Source organism: Myxine glutinosa, chromosome 3 (genome assembly GCF_964187855.1).
Source record: "Myxine glutinosa chromosome 3, kmMyxGlut1.1, whole genome shotgun sequence".
In the NCBI taxonomy this organism is placed as follows: Eukaryota; Metazoa; Chordata; class Myxini; order Myxiniformes; family Myxinidae; genus Myxine; species Myxine glutinosa.
Genome location: NC_136263.1, coordinates 45,837,488 through 45,854,297, shown reverse-complemented (window position 1 = coordinate 45,854,297; position 16,810 = coordinate 45,837,488). Strand labels below are relative to the sequence as shown.

Genomic DNA, 16,810 nt, shown 5'->3' with positions numbered 1-16,810 from the left:
AAGCTCCGTAGCGAGCGTGGTCGAGCGAACGTCGCGAGTGAACTTTGAGTCCGTGAAAGGAATTTCGTGCGATTGGTGTTATCGCTGTAGGATTGAGAAACCTGCGTAGTCAGGTATAGGTGTTGAGGTTTTGAAGAATCACCCGCCAGGTCGCTTCGACTCACGTAAGAGCCGTCGGCCATTTTGAACCTCGCGTGTCGTTCACTGAAAAAGGTTTGCTACGCGGCAACTTTTCTCACCATCCGGTCGTCTGCCGGGATGTGTGTGCACAAAGCAGCGTTCGAAGATTACGCTGCGGTTCGTTGAGTGAACTGTGAATGTGCACGTCTGGTTCGCACCTTTGGGATTTCCCTTTTCGCCGCCAGTTTGCTGTGGGTTTGCTCTGCCTACACCTCATTACTCGCCTCTTCGCCGGGATCACCTTTGCGTTATAGAGACATTGAGGAGTGTTCTGTTCCATTCACTGGGAGCGCAGTGAGTTGTTACTTCAGCAGATGGTACCATCTTAAGATATATTGATTGTATTGTTGATTGCTATCATTGTTGTATCGTTATTCCTGTGTGATTTTTAATATGTTATTTGTTTGTTGATAACCATTGGTGTGGTTTCAATATTGATTTTGACACGGAATTAGGGCTGTCAACCGAGCCGAGACCGGGACGAAATCCCGGCGGTTTCGGCTTTCGAGACGGTCTCGGGACGATCCCGAGATAAATTGACTGACGCAATTTCTCGGTAAAAAAATCCCGGTTAAAATTCCAACTTCTTGCAGATATTTTCCATAATAGAGGCATTTATTGAGCCTTGCTTTCATTACTCTGCTTCTGCACAAGCATCATTTTTCGCAAGTGCAGCTGAACTGACAAACGATGATAGATAAAGTAAACTCACTGTTCCAGGATTTTCCCCTTGTCAACAAACAATGCACTGCAAACGAATCCGAATTCCGAATCCGGATCTTCACCAACATCTAATCATGTCGTTCTTGTCACACACGCTGCATCTCCACAAAATTTCGTCCGAATCCGTCCACAACTTTTTGAGATATTGTGTTCACAAACAAACGGACAAACAGACAGGAGTGAAAACATAATCTCCATCCACCTTTGGTGGCGGAAGTAACGAAATCAGGATTAAAGGTCACAATGAAAATCCGCCGCATCGCGGCTTCATTTAAACCGTTGAATCCTTCCGCTGTATCACTCCGCCTCACTCCGCTTTACGCTGCGGTCACGTGTCCGTCCTTGGAGACGAGTTACAGGATGTGGTTGCTATGGTCTTTTGCACATTAATATCGAGGGACTCGCTCGAGGCTCCGTGATTGGAGGGACGATATTTATTTAGATTAAAAACACGTTTATAACGGATTATTCTACACACAATGTATTAATACAAGTACAATACATTATGTAGTTTTATGAAATGAGTTTTTGATGAACGTTTATGTTTAATTGCAACGCTAAATCTATAAATTGTAAGAATTCCTCGGGGTTTGGTTTGACGGTTTGAATGTGAAAGTATTTTGGTTATCTTATCTCCACTTAAGGCCTGATAAGTTGATTACGTTTACTTTAGTCACAGAGTCAAAATAAGGAGGGGGGGGGGGGGGGGGGTGATCACTACACCGCCTGCTTTATAATTTACTAGCAGAAGTACCCGGCATTGCCGGGCGGGGGGGGGGGGGGGGGGGAGCGAGCCCCTTGGCGATCACAACTCACAAAATGATAATGAAACTCCAACCTGGACTCGAATATGCCTGAGCAGAAACATTTTCTCCCTCTCTCTGACATTCCGAGCAAGAAATTACACGACAATACAAACTGTAATGAGATAACCCGGTCCCGTCGGTGGCCGATCATCTGCATGTAGGCGGTGTATTTTATTTCATCCCGGTAAATGGAAGCTAAGTCGGAATTTAAGTACTCAACATCAGAAATGAATTTTTTTCATTGTTGTTTATATATTGTAATGAAATTCCATTATTTTTGAAGCCTTATTATTTATTTATTTATTTTTAATTTTTATTTTTTTATTTTTTTATTTTTTACTTTGCCGGGAACCGAGCCGAGCCGAGATCCCGTTATGAAAATTGAAAATTTATCGAGACGGTTCCGAGACGGGATTTTGAATCTAGCTAACAGCACTACACGGAATAACATATTTTTCTGCCGTGGGTCCTCTCGGGGTTCGGAGGTATACCGAGACCAGGAGGTCGGGGAGGAACACGTAACAACATGCTGATCATTGTGATGAGATGAGAATCGAACGATAACATAGCTAGTTACAAAACACTTTATGCTGCGTTTCCAAATGGAAATTAATTTTGAATGCCACTGAGCCAATGTTCAGCCAATAAATACATGCTACCTTGGTGTGCAGGTAATCCATCAATATGGCTGAGCTCATCGATGTCTAAGACTGTCAACCCAGTTAATTTAACAGAACGTATTCGACGTAAAACAGTATTTCACTTTGGGTGGGGGACTGTTTAAATTTCGCGAGTCATCAATAATTTCAGGCCCCAAAAGCAGAAATTCCCAACGAACAGACACGTCGACGAGTCTCCAGCTAACAGTATAGGTAAAGGTGTGTGTCTGTGTATCATGAGACAAGTGTACAGCATCCTGCTGAAGTTGCACTTGTGCAGAATCTGCTTCTGAACTACCAAATTGATGTTATTTTCGACGAGTATTCGCTAATTGATATGGATTTTCTCTCAGCGGTCCATCGTTTTGTGATCCAATAACTTTCGTTCTCTGTATTCCCAGTCTTTTCACCCATAGCCTACTTCCTTGTGTAAATCTCAACTCAAAAAAAAACAAACAAAAAAAAAAACATTTCCTTCTCTGTTCTCATTCGTTTATTCATTCTTATTCGTTCGTTCGTTCTTCGACCACGTGTTTCTCCCCCATTTCCCCAGATAGTTTTCACTCATTAACCTTCAATGTTTACACTTTCCCCTCAAGTTATGTATTCCGTCATATTTTATAACACCTTTTTCTTCTTCTTCTTTAAAAGGCTGCTTTCGACTTGCTCACCAAATCAATTCATCCCAAAAAAAATATCCATCTCCTATAGTGCCTTTTTTCTACATTCCCTAAACTCTCCTGCACTCCATCCTCCATCCAGCGTCCTTAAACGTATTTTTAACTCGAAGGTCACAAGAAACTCATTTTGCAATAAATGTTCGTTTCCCATAAATCGTACACTTTCAAAAATCCAATCTCACCCCTCCCCTCCAAATCTTCCCCATAACCCCTCCCCTCCAAATCTTCCCCATCACCCCTCCCCTCCAAATCTTCCCCATCACCCATCCCTTTCAAATCTCCACCCTTGCCCCCTCCCTCCTAAACTACCCCCTCACCCCTCCCCGCCAAGACGCCCCCTCGCCCCTCCCCTCCTAGACTCCTGCCTCACCCCTCCCCTCCAAGTCTCCCCCATATCCCATCCCTTTCAAATCCCTCCCCTTGTCCCTTCCCTCCCAAACTCCCCCCTCACCCCTCCCCTTCAAATCTCCCCACCCTCATTGCTTCTCAATTTCCCCCCTCTCACTCCCCCTCCTCAAAGCGTCCTCCCCACTTCTTCCCCCTTCAAACTCTCACCTCCATCTCCCCCAACCTTCTGCCTCGCTCTTCCCCCTCCTCAAATAACACCTCATTGTGGCTCACCCAATCGCCATCAATCCTTTTGTCCGCCCCATCCTTCCCTTTCTCCGAGCTATTCTGAAATCTCTGACACACCTTCAACAGCTCTCCCTACCTCTTCCACCTCTTCCACATCTTACCCTACCCCTCCTCCCCCCTGTTCTGTATCTGATGCTCCCCCTTCCTCTTCATTAACGGTATGGACCTCAAACATCCGGGGCCTTCGTTCAAACTTAACTGATCTCTCCATACAGGTTGCTTCTGTCAAACCAGACGTGATCTGCTTAACAGAAACTTTCCTCCTTTATGATGTCTCTGATTCCATAATATCTCTCCCGGGCTACTCCCTCCTCCGGTATGATAGACCTGAGCCTCGTCCTGGAGGCGGGGTTGCTATCTTTATCAAAAACTCTCTTCCTCACTCGCCCTGCACTGCACTCTCTCCACCTCACCCCCAGGAATACCTCTGGCTACGGCTCCCCCTTCGCTCCCACCTCTTGTTCATATGTGTGTTGTACCGTCCACCAAACAGTGATGACTCCATCTACATCTCGCTGTCTGATGATATGGATCAACTTCTATCTACTCATCCCAACTCTCTCTTCCTCATATGTGGTGATTTCAACTGTCATCATGCCAGTTGGCTGGGTGTGGGTACCTCTCTCACCAGCCATGGCTCCTCAGCAAAGGACTTCTGCGACTCACTGGGACTGACACAATCTGTCAATTTCCCGACCCGGATCTCAGTCAACGGAACATCTTCTCTTCTGGACTTGGTTATGACTAACTTCCCTGAAAATGTCTGCTGCTCTTCTTCTGCTCCGATCGGATCATCTGATCATGTCCTTGTTAAAGTGGACATCTCTCTGACCATCCTCAGGGAGCCTGCTCAGCGTCGACGAGTCTGGCATTTCACTCAGGCCAACTGGCACGGTCTTCAAGCAGCCATCAATCATCTGGACTGGTCTCCCATCTCTACCACCTCTGACATCAACTCATCCTGGGAATTCTTCCAAAGTAAATTGCTCTCTCTCATGCACAGATTTATCCCATCTCGTCTTCAGTTGTCATACCCTTCCTCCCGTCCATGGTACACGGAATCTTGTGGTGAGGCTGTTGCCCAGAAACAACTTGCCTTCGTCTCCTGGAAAGCAAATCCAACGGAAGGAAATCTCATTTCCTTTCACAAAGCCCGAAACAAGTGTGTCCACCCTCAGGAGAGCCAGGAAACAATATCTCACCGTTCTCAAGACCGAACTCTCTTATCTGTCTCCCTCTTCCAAATCCTGGTGGCGTCTGGTCAAATCCGTTTCTGGTGTTTGTTCCCCCTCCATCCCCTCCCTTACCTCAAACGGCTACACAGCTGACTCCGCACGTGAAAAAGCTGAATGCCTCAACTCTGTGTTTGCCTCTAAATCTTGTGTCCCAAACCCATCCCTCTCTGTACCCACCATACCCAGTCGTACCCTGCTGCTCCTGGACTCCGTGTCCTTTCCTCCTGACAAGGTGGAAAAGTTTCTATCAACCCTCAAATCTGATTCTGCAACTGGACCCGACGGCATCAGCCCACGGGTCCTAAAATCCTGCTCTGCTGCTCTATCTCACCCTCTCTCTGTTCTCTTCACCCTCTCTTTTGCTCAAGGTCAACTGCCATCTGCTTGGAAATCAGCCAACATCACCGCTTTGCACAAAAAAGGTGCAAAAACAGATCCTAGCAACTACAGACCAATCAGCCTTCTCCCAATTATCAGCAAAGTCATGGAATCCATCATTGCTTCGGATATGAAATCTTTCCTCTTCTCCAATGGCTTGATCTCTGATCATCAATTTGGGTTCAGACCAGGTCACTCTACTCTGGACATGCTGCTACTGCTGTCTCAACAATGGATGGAGGTCCTCAATGCCAAACAGGAAATTAGAGCTGTCTCCCTCGACATATCACGTGCCTTCGACACGGTCTGGCACCCCGCTCTGCTCACCAAACTCTCCTCCTTTGGTATCCATGGAAATCTCCACGCATGGCTGGCGGACTTCCTCTCTAGTCGTCGTCAACGTGTGGCCCTGAATGGGTTTCTCTCATCTCCTCTTCCTGTTCAGGCTAGAGTTCCCCAAGGCAGTGTTCTGGGCCCCGTGCTTTTTCTGGTCTTCATCAATGATCTCTCTGACTCTCTCGAAAATCCTCTCTATCTCTTTGCTGATGACTCCACTCTCTGCCGCTCCATTCCTCTTCCCTCAGATCGGCAGTCTGCTGCCTCCTCACTCTCTGAAGACCTGGACAAAATCACAGACTGGTCAAACAAGTGGAACATGTCTTTCAATCCTGACAAATCTCACATTCTTACTATGTCTCTCCGAAAAGATCGACTGGACAACCCTCCCATCTACTTTCTCAACAATCCTCTCCAAGAAGTTCTGTCGCTCAAGATTTTGGGTCTCACTATCTGCCATGATCTTTCTTGGGAAAACCACATTTCCAAGCTGGTCTCCAAAGCCAGTCGCCGACTGGGCATCCTCCGTCGTGCGAAGTCCTTCCTCGGCACACCTGAGCTCCTCACCACATACAAGGCTTTCATCCGCAGCTCAATGGAATACTGTTCTCCCCTATGGGCCAGTGCTCCTGCCTCACACCTAGCTCGGCTTCACGCTGTTGAAACCAAAGCTTTCAGAATTATTGGAATCTCCCGCGATGAAGCTATCTCTGAGGGCCTTTCACTCACTCACCGCAGGTAGGTAGGTGGTCTTTCTGTCTTCTACCGACTCCTCTCCGGCCTTGCACCCCCAGCTCTCTCTGTGCTCTGTCCCCCAAATATTCCTACAGGTCGCACAAGATCTGCCAGCAACCCTCTGATGGTTAAACTGCCGAAATCTCGGCTCTCTGCTCACCTTCACTCTTTCATTCCTCTTTTCTCCCGCCTCTGGAACAAACTCCCTCACTCCCTTCAATCCCACTCCTCCCTCCAGGTCTTTAAAACAGCTGTTCACCACCATCTCTTATCTTCCACCATCCAAAACCTTGATCTTTTCTACCCCCGCTAATTCACCCCAGATCCACCTTGTTTGAAATTCCAACTTCTTTCCTGGAAGTCCTGGCAGTGTCCATATGTTTTATACCTCTCCCACCGCCCCCTTCCCATGCACCCCCCCCCCCCCCCCAAAGCCCTCGCCCTCTCTCAGATCTCTCGATGTCTCCATGTCTCTCGGTCCCTGCTCTCAAATGTTGTGTTTGTGTCCTTCCCCCTCTCTCCCCATCTTGTCTACCGCTCCCGATGTTATATGTTTTATGTGTCGGTTTGTCTTTCTGTGTGATTAATGTTCGCTCTTTCACGAGCCTCGATCTTGTATACAAAAAAAAAAAAAAAAAAAAAAATTGGCTCTCCTACCCACCATGTATGGTGAACAAATTCCATAGTTCCACAAAAATACTGTAAATACCTTATTACTTTAGATATTAACAAAGGAGCACTTGGCAGTCATTACGTGAACCAATCCATTGGCTATACTCTATCTGAAATGTGATAACCTGATTCATTATCCTTCTTCATTCCAACTTCTGGAATTTCCTGCCATCTTGACAGCCCATCACCCCAATTCTTCAAAATTGCTTGTGAATATTCTTTCTCTTCCCACTTTTCCTACATTCGTTTTTCTAATGTAAACCTAAATTTCATGGCTACTGAACTATCCATGATCCATCTACTTCACCTCTTTACCTCCGCCGTTTTCACCCCTGTCTGTCTGTGAACAAGATCTCAAAAAGTTGTGGACGGATTCAAACGAAATTTGGCAGATAATCCAGATCCGGCCTGTCAGTGGGATACAAAACAAAAATTGTTCAGCCTGGCGGAGGTATGCGCTCTACCGAGTGCTGTTCTAGTTCATCTTGATTTTACTCTCTTCTGACCTTTATTACTCCATTTAAGTCTGGGAAACTTGAGAGTAGGCAAACAAAGGTAAAGGGGATTCAGGAGAAAAGTACATAGTACAGGTAGGTATAAGGAAGGTTAGGGATGAAGTCAAAATTTGGGCATTTTTTTTTTTGTGATTACGTGCATATATTTCCCCATAAAAATGTATATTTATTATAATCGGTATTCGATTTGTAAAATTTGTTTGTTTTTTTTTGTTTTGTTTTTTGCAGCAAGGGGTTATGGGAAGTCGTTCAGCCTCATTTCTGCTGTATATGGTTCCACCAGCACAATTTAAACATGGCTTTTCTTGAATGACTTTCTTCTTAAATGAAACATCAGAGAATGCACAAGAAAGCTCAGAGCAAGCTTTTGTGCGATATTGAGGATATTGTATGCTGTGCTTCTTCAGCTGATGGTGAAACGACTCAGGCACGAAGGAACATTGAGGAGCAGCTGCAAGAATATCGGTCTCAGCGCCACAAGCACCGGGTATGTTCTCATACAGTACGTGTACAAGTCACATTGCTTTCACAGAGGTAGAATAATAATAAAAAAGTGATTTCATGATGAAAGGGTTAGTGTTATGAAGACCTTTTGTAGTGAGGATTTACTATGCGTGTAGGCTAATATGTGTGTCCAGCTCAATTTTTTTTTTTTTTTAATCAAAGTATTTTGTATACTTGTGTCTGAACAGACAGAAACGCACAGTACCTTGGATCCTGAAGTTATGCTCAACCCAGAAATGCTGCCCCGTGCTGTAACCAGTGGTACCCGGACAGAATATGTCCCTCAGTCGATGCCTCCTCCTCGTGGGCCTAAGCTGGGTAGCCTGCGCCTGCCACCCTCTTCGGAAAAACGGCGTGTGCACTCTCTTCAGGACCTAATCATGGAGGAGCACTCAAATATCCAGGAAGAACGAGGCAAGGGAGATGGGAAGAGCAAGCGTCTGCAAGGTGGAATGAGGAATGCCATAACTAGAGGGAGCAAGGACAAAGGTTCAGGTGAAAGCACTGGGGTTATGGAAGGAGGTGGGTCTGGGAGTGTTGTGGAATTTATTGTTGGAGGAGAGCAAGAAAGACCGTCCACAGTAGGACCATGTCTAACTGGGGCCTGTGATGATGTTTGGGAAGCTGCTGCTCTGAATGGGGGGAATGATGTTGCTTATTTTCACCACAAGGAAGACACGACGATCCGTGAGCAGATAGGAATCGGGGATGGTAAACAGGGTGGGGAAATGATGAGGGTGACTCCAGCAATTGTTGGAACTGCATACGGAACTTTTCCTTCAATCCATGAATTGCTGAGAGCAACTGCGGAAGCTGTAGCGACGGAGGTAAAGCAGCGGGATCTAGATCTGGATACAAGAGAACGAGTAGAGGACATGGACTATGCCTTGTCAAGGTAAGTGCTTCTCTGTCGGGAACATTAAAACACTATTTGGATCTAGATCTGGGACCAATTTGCAATTCGAATGAGAGATGAGATTTTTAATCATGAACACAATGGTGGATGAAGTTTTATTGTACAAAATAATTCTGGTCTTTTTGCATGTAAAACAAAATCTTGGCGTGTAGTTAGTAAAGCAATATAAACAGTTTTTCTCCATCAGTAATAAAGAGCTGTATTTTAAAAAAGGTTTGACAAATGAGAGATTTGCTGGGGTGGTGTGGAGTGGAGTAGAGTGCTATTGAATGTCGCTTGTGGGTTTTATGTTCATGGATCTACTGTTGTAGTGACTTATGACTTAAAACTTCTTTTTTTTCCCATGGACGAATATTTTTATACCTCCACCGATGAAGTCGCCGGAGGCATTACGTTTTCGGGTTGTCCGTCCGTCCATCTGTGTGTCCATGATAGGTTTTCGTAGGTGCTAACTTGAGAACGGCTGAAGGGATCTCTAAGTCAAACTTGGTACAGGTATGTATAATGATGTAAATATGAACCGATTAGATGATGGGGTCACGAGGCCAACGGTCAGAGGTCTTGTTAGGTAAAAATTCTGTTACCGCGATAACTTGTGAACCAGTGATGGGATTTTGATCAAACTTGGTATACGTATATATTATGATGCGAAGATGAGCCGATTATATTTTGGCATCAAGAGGTCAAAGGTCAGAGGTCATGTCATGTCAGGTAGAAATGTGATACTTGGGAACAACTGAAGGGATTTAAATCAAACCTGGTACAAGTATGCATTATGATGTAACAATGTTGGCGGAGGCATATTGGTCAACATTGTGACGTCAAATGATGTCTAGTTCTTTCTTTCATTCATCGACAAGTCTATTTGTAGTACAAGACAAAGCTACCTCAACTATGGTAATTAGCAAAAGTGTTAGAACAATAGAGGTGTAAGCCTGGCGTTGGCTTAGCGGTTAGGGTGCCGGAATGGGATCCTAGGATCCTGGGTTCGAATCCCGGTCGATCGCTGAATGGGGGTTATAACGTCCTTTCCGGCGTGGCGTTAGATAGGGTTTGTTAGGCCTAGGGGTTCACTACTACCTAAGTACCAACGCCGGCCAGGGGGGTTGACTCAGCCTGTCATCCTTCCGAGGTCGGCAAATTGAGTACCAGCTTGCTGGGATGAATGATCACGGTGTGTACCCCAAATCAGAATAGGCACACCGTATCCCTGCGCATCGTAAGAGCGTGACCAAGGGTTGGCGTCAGGAAGGGCATCCGGCCATAAAAACATTGCCTCAAACAGGGAACCATGATTGTCATGGGGCCCGCAAGGCTAACCCCCGCTCTAGCGGGGAAAAATGGCCTTAAAACGATCATTCATATATTCTATTTCCTGACACTCTCAATGCATCACTACCTACTGTACTTCCAGGGTTGTGAATATTAATCTGTCTTGTGCATATTATTTGAACTACTGTGTGGGACACCTTTCCGATTTAAATTAGGAATGTAAAAAGCCTGGTGTTGCCTTAACGGTTAAGGTGGCTGGCTTGAGAACTTAGGGTCCTGAGTTAAAGCCCCTATCGTGCCATTGAATTAACACTTGGTGGGTTGACTCGGCCTGACTTCCTTCCGAGGTCGGCAAAATGTGTACCATCTGACTGGTAATGGGGGGGGCAGTGCATCAGTGGCTCAGCCGTGCTCCCAGAAAATGATGTAGCCAAGCAGCCATAGGCTGCATACCAACCACACCACCACCAGGAATGTAAATACATTGTAATTATATTTGTCATTTTGAGATGACATAGCAAGGATGGATACATATGATTTGGATTGAAAGGGCTAGATCAAACATAATTGGCGAGTGCGTGCTCGTTATTGATTGGATAATTTTGCATGTGTGAGTGAACGGATTAACGTAACGGATTAACGCTCACCCAATCAGCAAACGTTCTGGGCAATGAATTCTGTAGTGTTCCTTAAATTAATAATTGTACAAAATATATTTTTAGCTCACCTGGAACGAAGTTCAGGGGAGCTTATGCGATGGCACGTTGTCCGTCAGTTCGTAAACACTTCAAACTTTTTCCCCGAAACTGCTGAAGGAATTGCGACCAAATTTGGCACAAATTATATTTGTTCTGAAGGCTGATTGATATTGCTGCGGATCTCGGGGGGTCGGCGCTCCCCTTATCAAGGGGGGGGGGGGGATAAATCCCCTTGTCTTTTTAGCTGGCCGTCCCGAGTCCTGGGGGTTATAACGTCCTTTCCGGCGTGGCGTTAGATAGGGTTTGTTAGGCCTAGGGGTTCACTACTACCTAAGTACCAACGCCGGCCGGAAACGAGGGAATAACTCCCGCTCGAACCACGGATATGTTGGAAAATGCCGAGCGGTTAGCAATCCGCGATCCGAGCTGTTAACAATGAGACTAAACCCGATTCTGAGCGGTTCCTAATTGTGCCACAAGTACTCAATTGAGAAAAGACGAAAGCGAAGGGATCAAGATGAAACCAGAAAGAACAGGTGAATTTATTACGAAAAAAAGAGGAAAGGAAAGAATGTACAAGAAAGGAAGAAGAAGAAGCAGGACACAGGGCAGTCTTAAAGCAGTCTTATTCTATACCCCAGACAAACATACACACTCACACGGGGATTGTAGCTGGTAGGGTGGAAGGTCCAGGTAGAGGGTCGGACCTCTTGTACTGGTGAGGTCCGACTCCAGGTGAGGCTCCAGTCCAGCGGGCAAAAACCCGGCAGGCAGCTCGGCGTATCGTTGGAACGTGACCGGACCTTACATATAGCGGGGGGGAGGCTGGTGTCCTGTACGTGTGCGCTCCCGGACAAGTTCGTTAATAAGCGCATCTCCAACCAAACTCGTGCGCATTTCCCAATCACTCGTATAAGCGCCTCTCCAACCAAACTCGTTCAAATGCGCGCTCTCCCACCAGTCCGTTTGTAATGCATGCTGCCGACCAAGTCCAACCAGCGCTCTCTCATCAAAATAAGTCCGTGTGCGCAGTCTGTTAACGCCGCTCTCGCACGACTCCTGTGAAAGGGCTTTGCATTCGCGCTTATATCATGTGAGCCATGATCACTCCGCGCTTCATAAAGCCACGCCCGTCAGTGATATTCCCTCAGCCCTGGTTGGCTGGTGAGGGCTTACCGGCCACGCCTTTGACGGCTGGTTGACAGGCCACACTCTCTTCTTGGCGTTCCGCCCCCTTTTTCCTCAGGCCTGACCGCATGGTTTATGGCGGCGCTTGAGCGAACGCTAAGGCGGCTGCTGCTGGCAGAGGCGCGTAATGGCATCGCTGGGAGAGAGAGGTTAGCAAAATGGCCGGAATTGGATTGGGGACCTACTCTTATTTAATTTATGCAATGCAGATTCAACTATTGGAAACACGGCCTTATCTAAAACACATAATAATGAAATAACTAAAGTTATATGGTGGCCTACATGTTGCTTGTGGACTAACTATGGGTGCAACCTTTAACCTTTAATGTCATATTTACAAGAGTTCCATATTTACACAAGTGTGGGTTCTAAACCCGCAACAATATTGATAATGATATTTGAAGTTGATTCTGAGGGCCTTTCTCTCTCACCGCAGGCTGGTAGGTGGTCTTTCTGTCTTCTACCAACTCAACTCCTCTGTGGCTTTGCTCTCCCTGTTCTGTCTGAGCTCTGTCCCCCAAATATTTCTGCAGGATGCACAACATCTGCCAGCAACCCTCTTCTGGTAAAACTACGAAAATCAAGACTGCTCACCTTCACTCTTTCATTCCTCTTTTCTCCCTCATCTGGAACAAACTCCCACACTCTTCAATCCCTCTCCTCCCTCCAGGTCTTCAAAACAGCTGTTCACCACCATCTCTTATCTTGAGTCACTTGAGTCGATGACAATGAACCTCCATCCAAAACGTTGATCTTTTCTTCCCCCGTTAAAACACCCCAAATCCACCTCTTTCAATCCCCAACTTCTTTCCTGAAATTCCTGGAAGTGTTCATTTGCTTTATACCTTGTACCCCTCTCTCCTCCCCCAGACCTCCCCCTTCTACAGATCTACCAACGTCCCTGTTCTCTTCTGTTGTTGTGCTTGTGTGCTTCCCTCTCTCCCCCTCTTATCTCCCGCTCCCTTCATTGTATGGTTTATGTGTCTGTGCATGTTTTCATGTTCAATGTGTCAGCTCTTACACGAGCCTCGATTCTGTATACTAAAAAAAATAATGTTTGTTATGTGGCGCCTAAAGTTTGTTCACGGCATTAAAAAAATCGGGGTCGAAGTGGATCTCGGTTTCATCTCTCCGCTCCCCCCCCCCCCCCCCCAAAAAAAATAGCAATTTGCCTTTTCCTCTGAAACTACACACACTATTTCAGTGAAACTTGACCACAACCTTCATCACCCGTGATGTACCGAAGTTTGTTCATGGCATTAAAAAAAATAATATCTGCCACTATTCGGGTTTACGGGGGGGGGGGGGGGGGGGAGGATACAAGTGGGGCTTGTTCAAATTCTTTTTATCTTTGTTTGTTTAAATCCCTGGTGTTGGGCTAGCGGCTAGGGTGCCGGCTTAGGATCCTAGGATCCTGGGTTCGAATCTCGGTCGATCGCCGAATTAATGCCAGGGGGGTTGACTCAGCCTGTCATCCTTCCGAGGTCAGCTAATTGAGTACCAGTTCACTGGTAATTCCCTGTTTGTCGTTGAAGGCGGCAAAAAGGGTTGGCGTCAGGAAGGGCATCCGGCCGTAAAACATTGCTTCAAAAAGGGGACCAAAAAACAACAACTACCACGGTCCCCGAAAAGGCCAACCCCCGCTTCGCGGGGGAAAATGGCCTCTAAACGGTGGTTTTTGTTTGTTTAAAGTCTTATGATTATGTTGGTATGATTTTCTACATGCTGTCCTGTCGTCTAGCAGTCATTGAAATTGGTTTGAAATACCCTTAGTCGGTGCAGTATACTGTTTATTCCACCAGGTGAGCACCAGGGGTATTGCCCCCATGTTTTAAAAATCACACTTCGCAAATTATTTTTCATTTACGCAATTCAATAAGTCTATTGAGGATAACTATTGAGGCCTGGATTTCCAGGGAAAAACGGATCGACTTGTACGCCGAAAAATACGGTACTTTTAATATTCCAAAGGCATCAGAAAACCCACTCGCTCACCCACTGCTGGGAAGAATGTGTGATACTTGTTGGAAACCACATTGAAAAGGACAAACGTCTAGGCTGAGCATTCACTGATGCAGGAGAACCCTCCAAATAAGGGTGAGGAGGGGTGGAGGGGGGGGGGAGATACTCTTTCACTTTCCTCTTCTAATATAAGATTTATTTTTTCCCTGAGCTGAAGAATCTGCACAGTGCAGTAATTGAGGCATTGGTATTTTGCAGCCTTTTTGTGGCTTGATTTTCTTTAGTTTGATTTGTGTGTTTTTGCAGTTCTGCTGAAGGCGTTGCCGCTCGGCTCCAAGGACAGGTGGAGAGTGTCACGGCGGAGGCAAAGCAGGTGGGGAAATGTTTGGTTGGTGCCATTTTTCTTGATTGATGTTGTTCAAAAGAGGTTATCGGAAAGAAGCTGGTAGGTGATGAACGTGCATATTTGTCATTTCCTTCAGTGAGCCAGTCATTTACCATGGTAATTGAAGTAGGTTTAATTATTTGTAAGTTGGAATGCTCCTACTTGATGTACGATTCTCTGCAGGCTATGAGAGACAAGGCCGAGCTACAGGCCTTGCTTGCTGCGGCTCGTGTTGCTCTGCAACAGCAACTGACCTCCTGCCGAGCAGCTACATTACGGGAAGAGGCTGCGGGACGAGCCGCACATGAATTGGAGGCCAGAGCCAACAGGCTGGAGCAAGACCTGCAAGCTGTCAGGGCTGCCCTCGGGGAGGCAGAAGGAACTTCTCGAGGCCTTCAGGCTCACTTGGCTCAATCTGTGGAGCAAAGGAGTTGTGTGGATACTCATCTTGGGCAGTTGGAAGGAGAGCTAGGAGAGAAAAGCAAAGAGGGTATTTGAAACCTAAACTTTATTCTTGTAGTGTTCTTTCACAATAAGAATGAGGTGTTTCTTTGGGAATATTTATGGACAGGAAACTTGTATCCTCGTTAACTAAATTTGTTGCATTATCAGGTTGTAGGTTCTTCCTGTTTGTTCAAATGCATATTTAATTTTTAGCATTTCACTGTTGAATGGGACATAAGGCACAGTGTTGTATGTGTGGTTACATGCAGTGAGTATGCTGCGAGCACAAGCTGATGCTCTGCGTAGGGAGCAGATCCAGCTGCGTGCCGACAAGGCCACGACAATGGCCCGGCTGCAAACCTTGAGTCAAGAGCTTTCCAGTGCCCTACAGGCTAGGGACTGGTTCTGTGAGCAGCTTTCAAGAGCTCAAGCTTCTCGTGCTTCCCTGCAGCAGCAGCTGCTGACCCTGCAGGTAGAACCACAACCATAAACGATGTACATGAACCAATCTTTGGATCATTATGATCACTGGGATGAGGGAGGAGAGAGTTGTTCACTACCAACCAAATTGAATTCTCTTTGTGTAATGAATTGTGCCATTTTGATTGTTTGGCCAGGCAGAACAGGCTTCAGGTGAAGGAGAATTGCAGGACTTGAGAGAGAAGAATGTGGGGCTGAGTGAGCGTTTGGCACAGGCTGCACAGCAGGCCTTGCGTGATAGGGAGTCCCTGAGCCTGCAGCTCACTGCCATTGAAGTACGATCTCACTTGCCACCATTTTGTGAATAATCATATAATCATACTTTGTGAACATTTAATAGCGATTTAACATTTTCTTTGCTATATTTACAGTGCCTATAGAAAGTCTACATGCCTTTTCGAATTTTCATCTTTTGTTGCCTTATAGCCTGGAATTAAAATGCAATAAATCTGACTTTTCCCACCTTTATTTACACATTTCAACCTACGACTTCCAAGTGAAATACATATTCTACAAATTTCAGAAAATAAATTAAAAATACAAAACTAGAATATCTTGGTTGGATAAGTGTCCACCCCCCCCCCCCCCCCCCCCCCCCCCGAGTTAACACTTGGTGGATGCACCTTTGACAGCAATTATAGCTGTAACTCTGTTGGGATAGGCCTCTATCAACTTTACACACTTTGATTGGGCAATATTTGCCCATTCCTCTGTACAAAACTGTTCAAGCTCAGTCAAGTTGAGGTGGGGAGTGTTTAAGAACAGCAATCTTCAAGTCATGCCACAGATTTTCGATTGGATTTAGCTTGGGGTTCTGACTGGGCCACTCAAGCACATTTATATTTTTGTTCCTCAGCCTCTCAAATGTTGCTTAGGTTGTATGTTTGGGGTTGTCATGCTGAAAGGTGAACTTTCGTCCCAATTTCAGCTTTCTTTCAGAGGGCAGCAGGTTGTCCTCGAGGATTTTTCTGCATTTTAATCCATCCATTTCCCTTCTACTCTGACAAGTGTCCCAGTCCCTGCTGAAGAGAAACATCCCCATAACATGATGCTGCCACCACCATGCATCACAGTAGCGATGATGTTCTTTGGGTGATGTGCTGTGTTGGGTTTGCACCAAACATAACGTTTTGCATTTAGCCCAAAAGGTTCCATCTTGGTTTCGTCAGACCACAAAGCTTTTTGCCACACGGCTTCAGAATCTCCGGAGTGGTTTTTTTCATACCTCAAATGGGACTCAAGGTGGGCTTTTTTGAGTAATGGCTTCCTTCTTGTCACACTACCATGCAGGCCAGACTTGTGGAGTGCTTGGGATATTGTTGTCACATGCACACAGTGACCAGTCTTTGCCATAAAGGACTGGAGCTCTTTCAAAGTTGCTATTGGCCTCTTGGTGGCCTCTGATC

At 46.0% G+C, this 16,810-nt stretch overlaps 2 protein-coding genes across 3 annotated transcripts in view; one reads left to right on the top strand and one right to left on the bottom strand.

Annotated features, from left to right (window-relative positions):
* Window positions 1-16,810, top strand: part of LOC137412342 (uncharacterized) — a 57,718-nt gene that overhangs the window by 4,996 nt on the left and 35,912 nt on the right. For both annotated transcript variants that reach the window (XM_078773969.1, XM_078773970.1), the window contains exons 3-8: window positions 7,963-8,042; window positions 8,248-8,954; window positions 14,402-14,468; window positions 14,664-14,970; window positions 15,194-15,396; window positions 15,542-15,679. In XM_078773969.1, coding sequence (XP_078630095.1) covers window positions 7,963-8,042; window positions 8,248-8,954; window positions 14,402-14,468; window positions 14,664-14,970; window positions 15,194-15,396; window positions 15,542-15,679 — 1,502 coding nt within the window. The remainder of the gene's footprint in view (window positions 1-7,962; window positions 8,043-8,247; window positions 8,955-14,401; window positions 14,469-14,663; window positions 14,971-15,193; window positions 15,397-15,541; window positions 15,680-16,810) is intronic.
* The window catches only part of LOC137412343 (uncharacterized), a 64,130-nt gene that overhangs the window by 45,392 nt on the left and 1,928 nt on the right, over window positions 1-16,810 (bottom strand). The gene's annotated exons all lie outside the window — the stretch shown is intronic.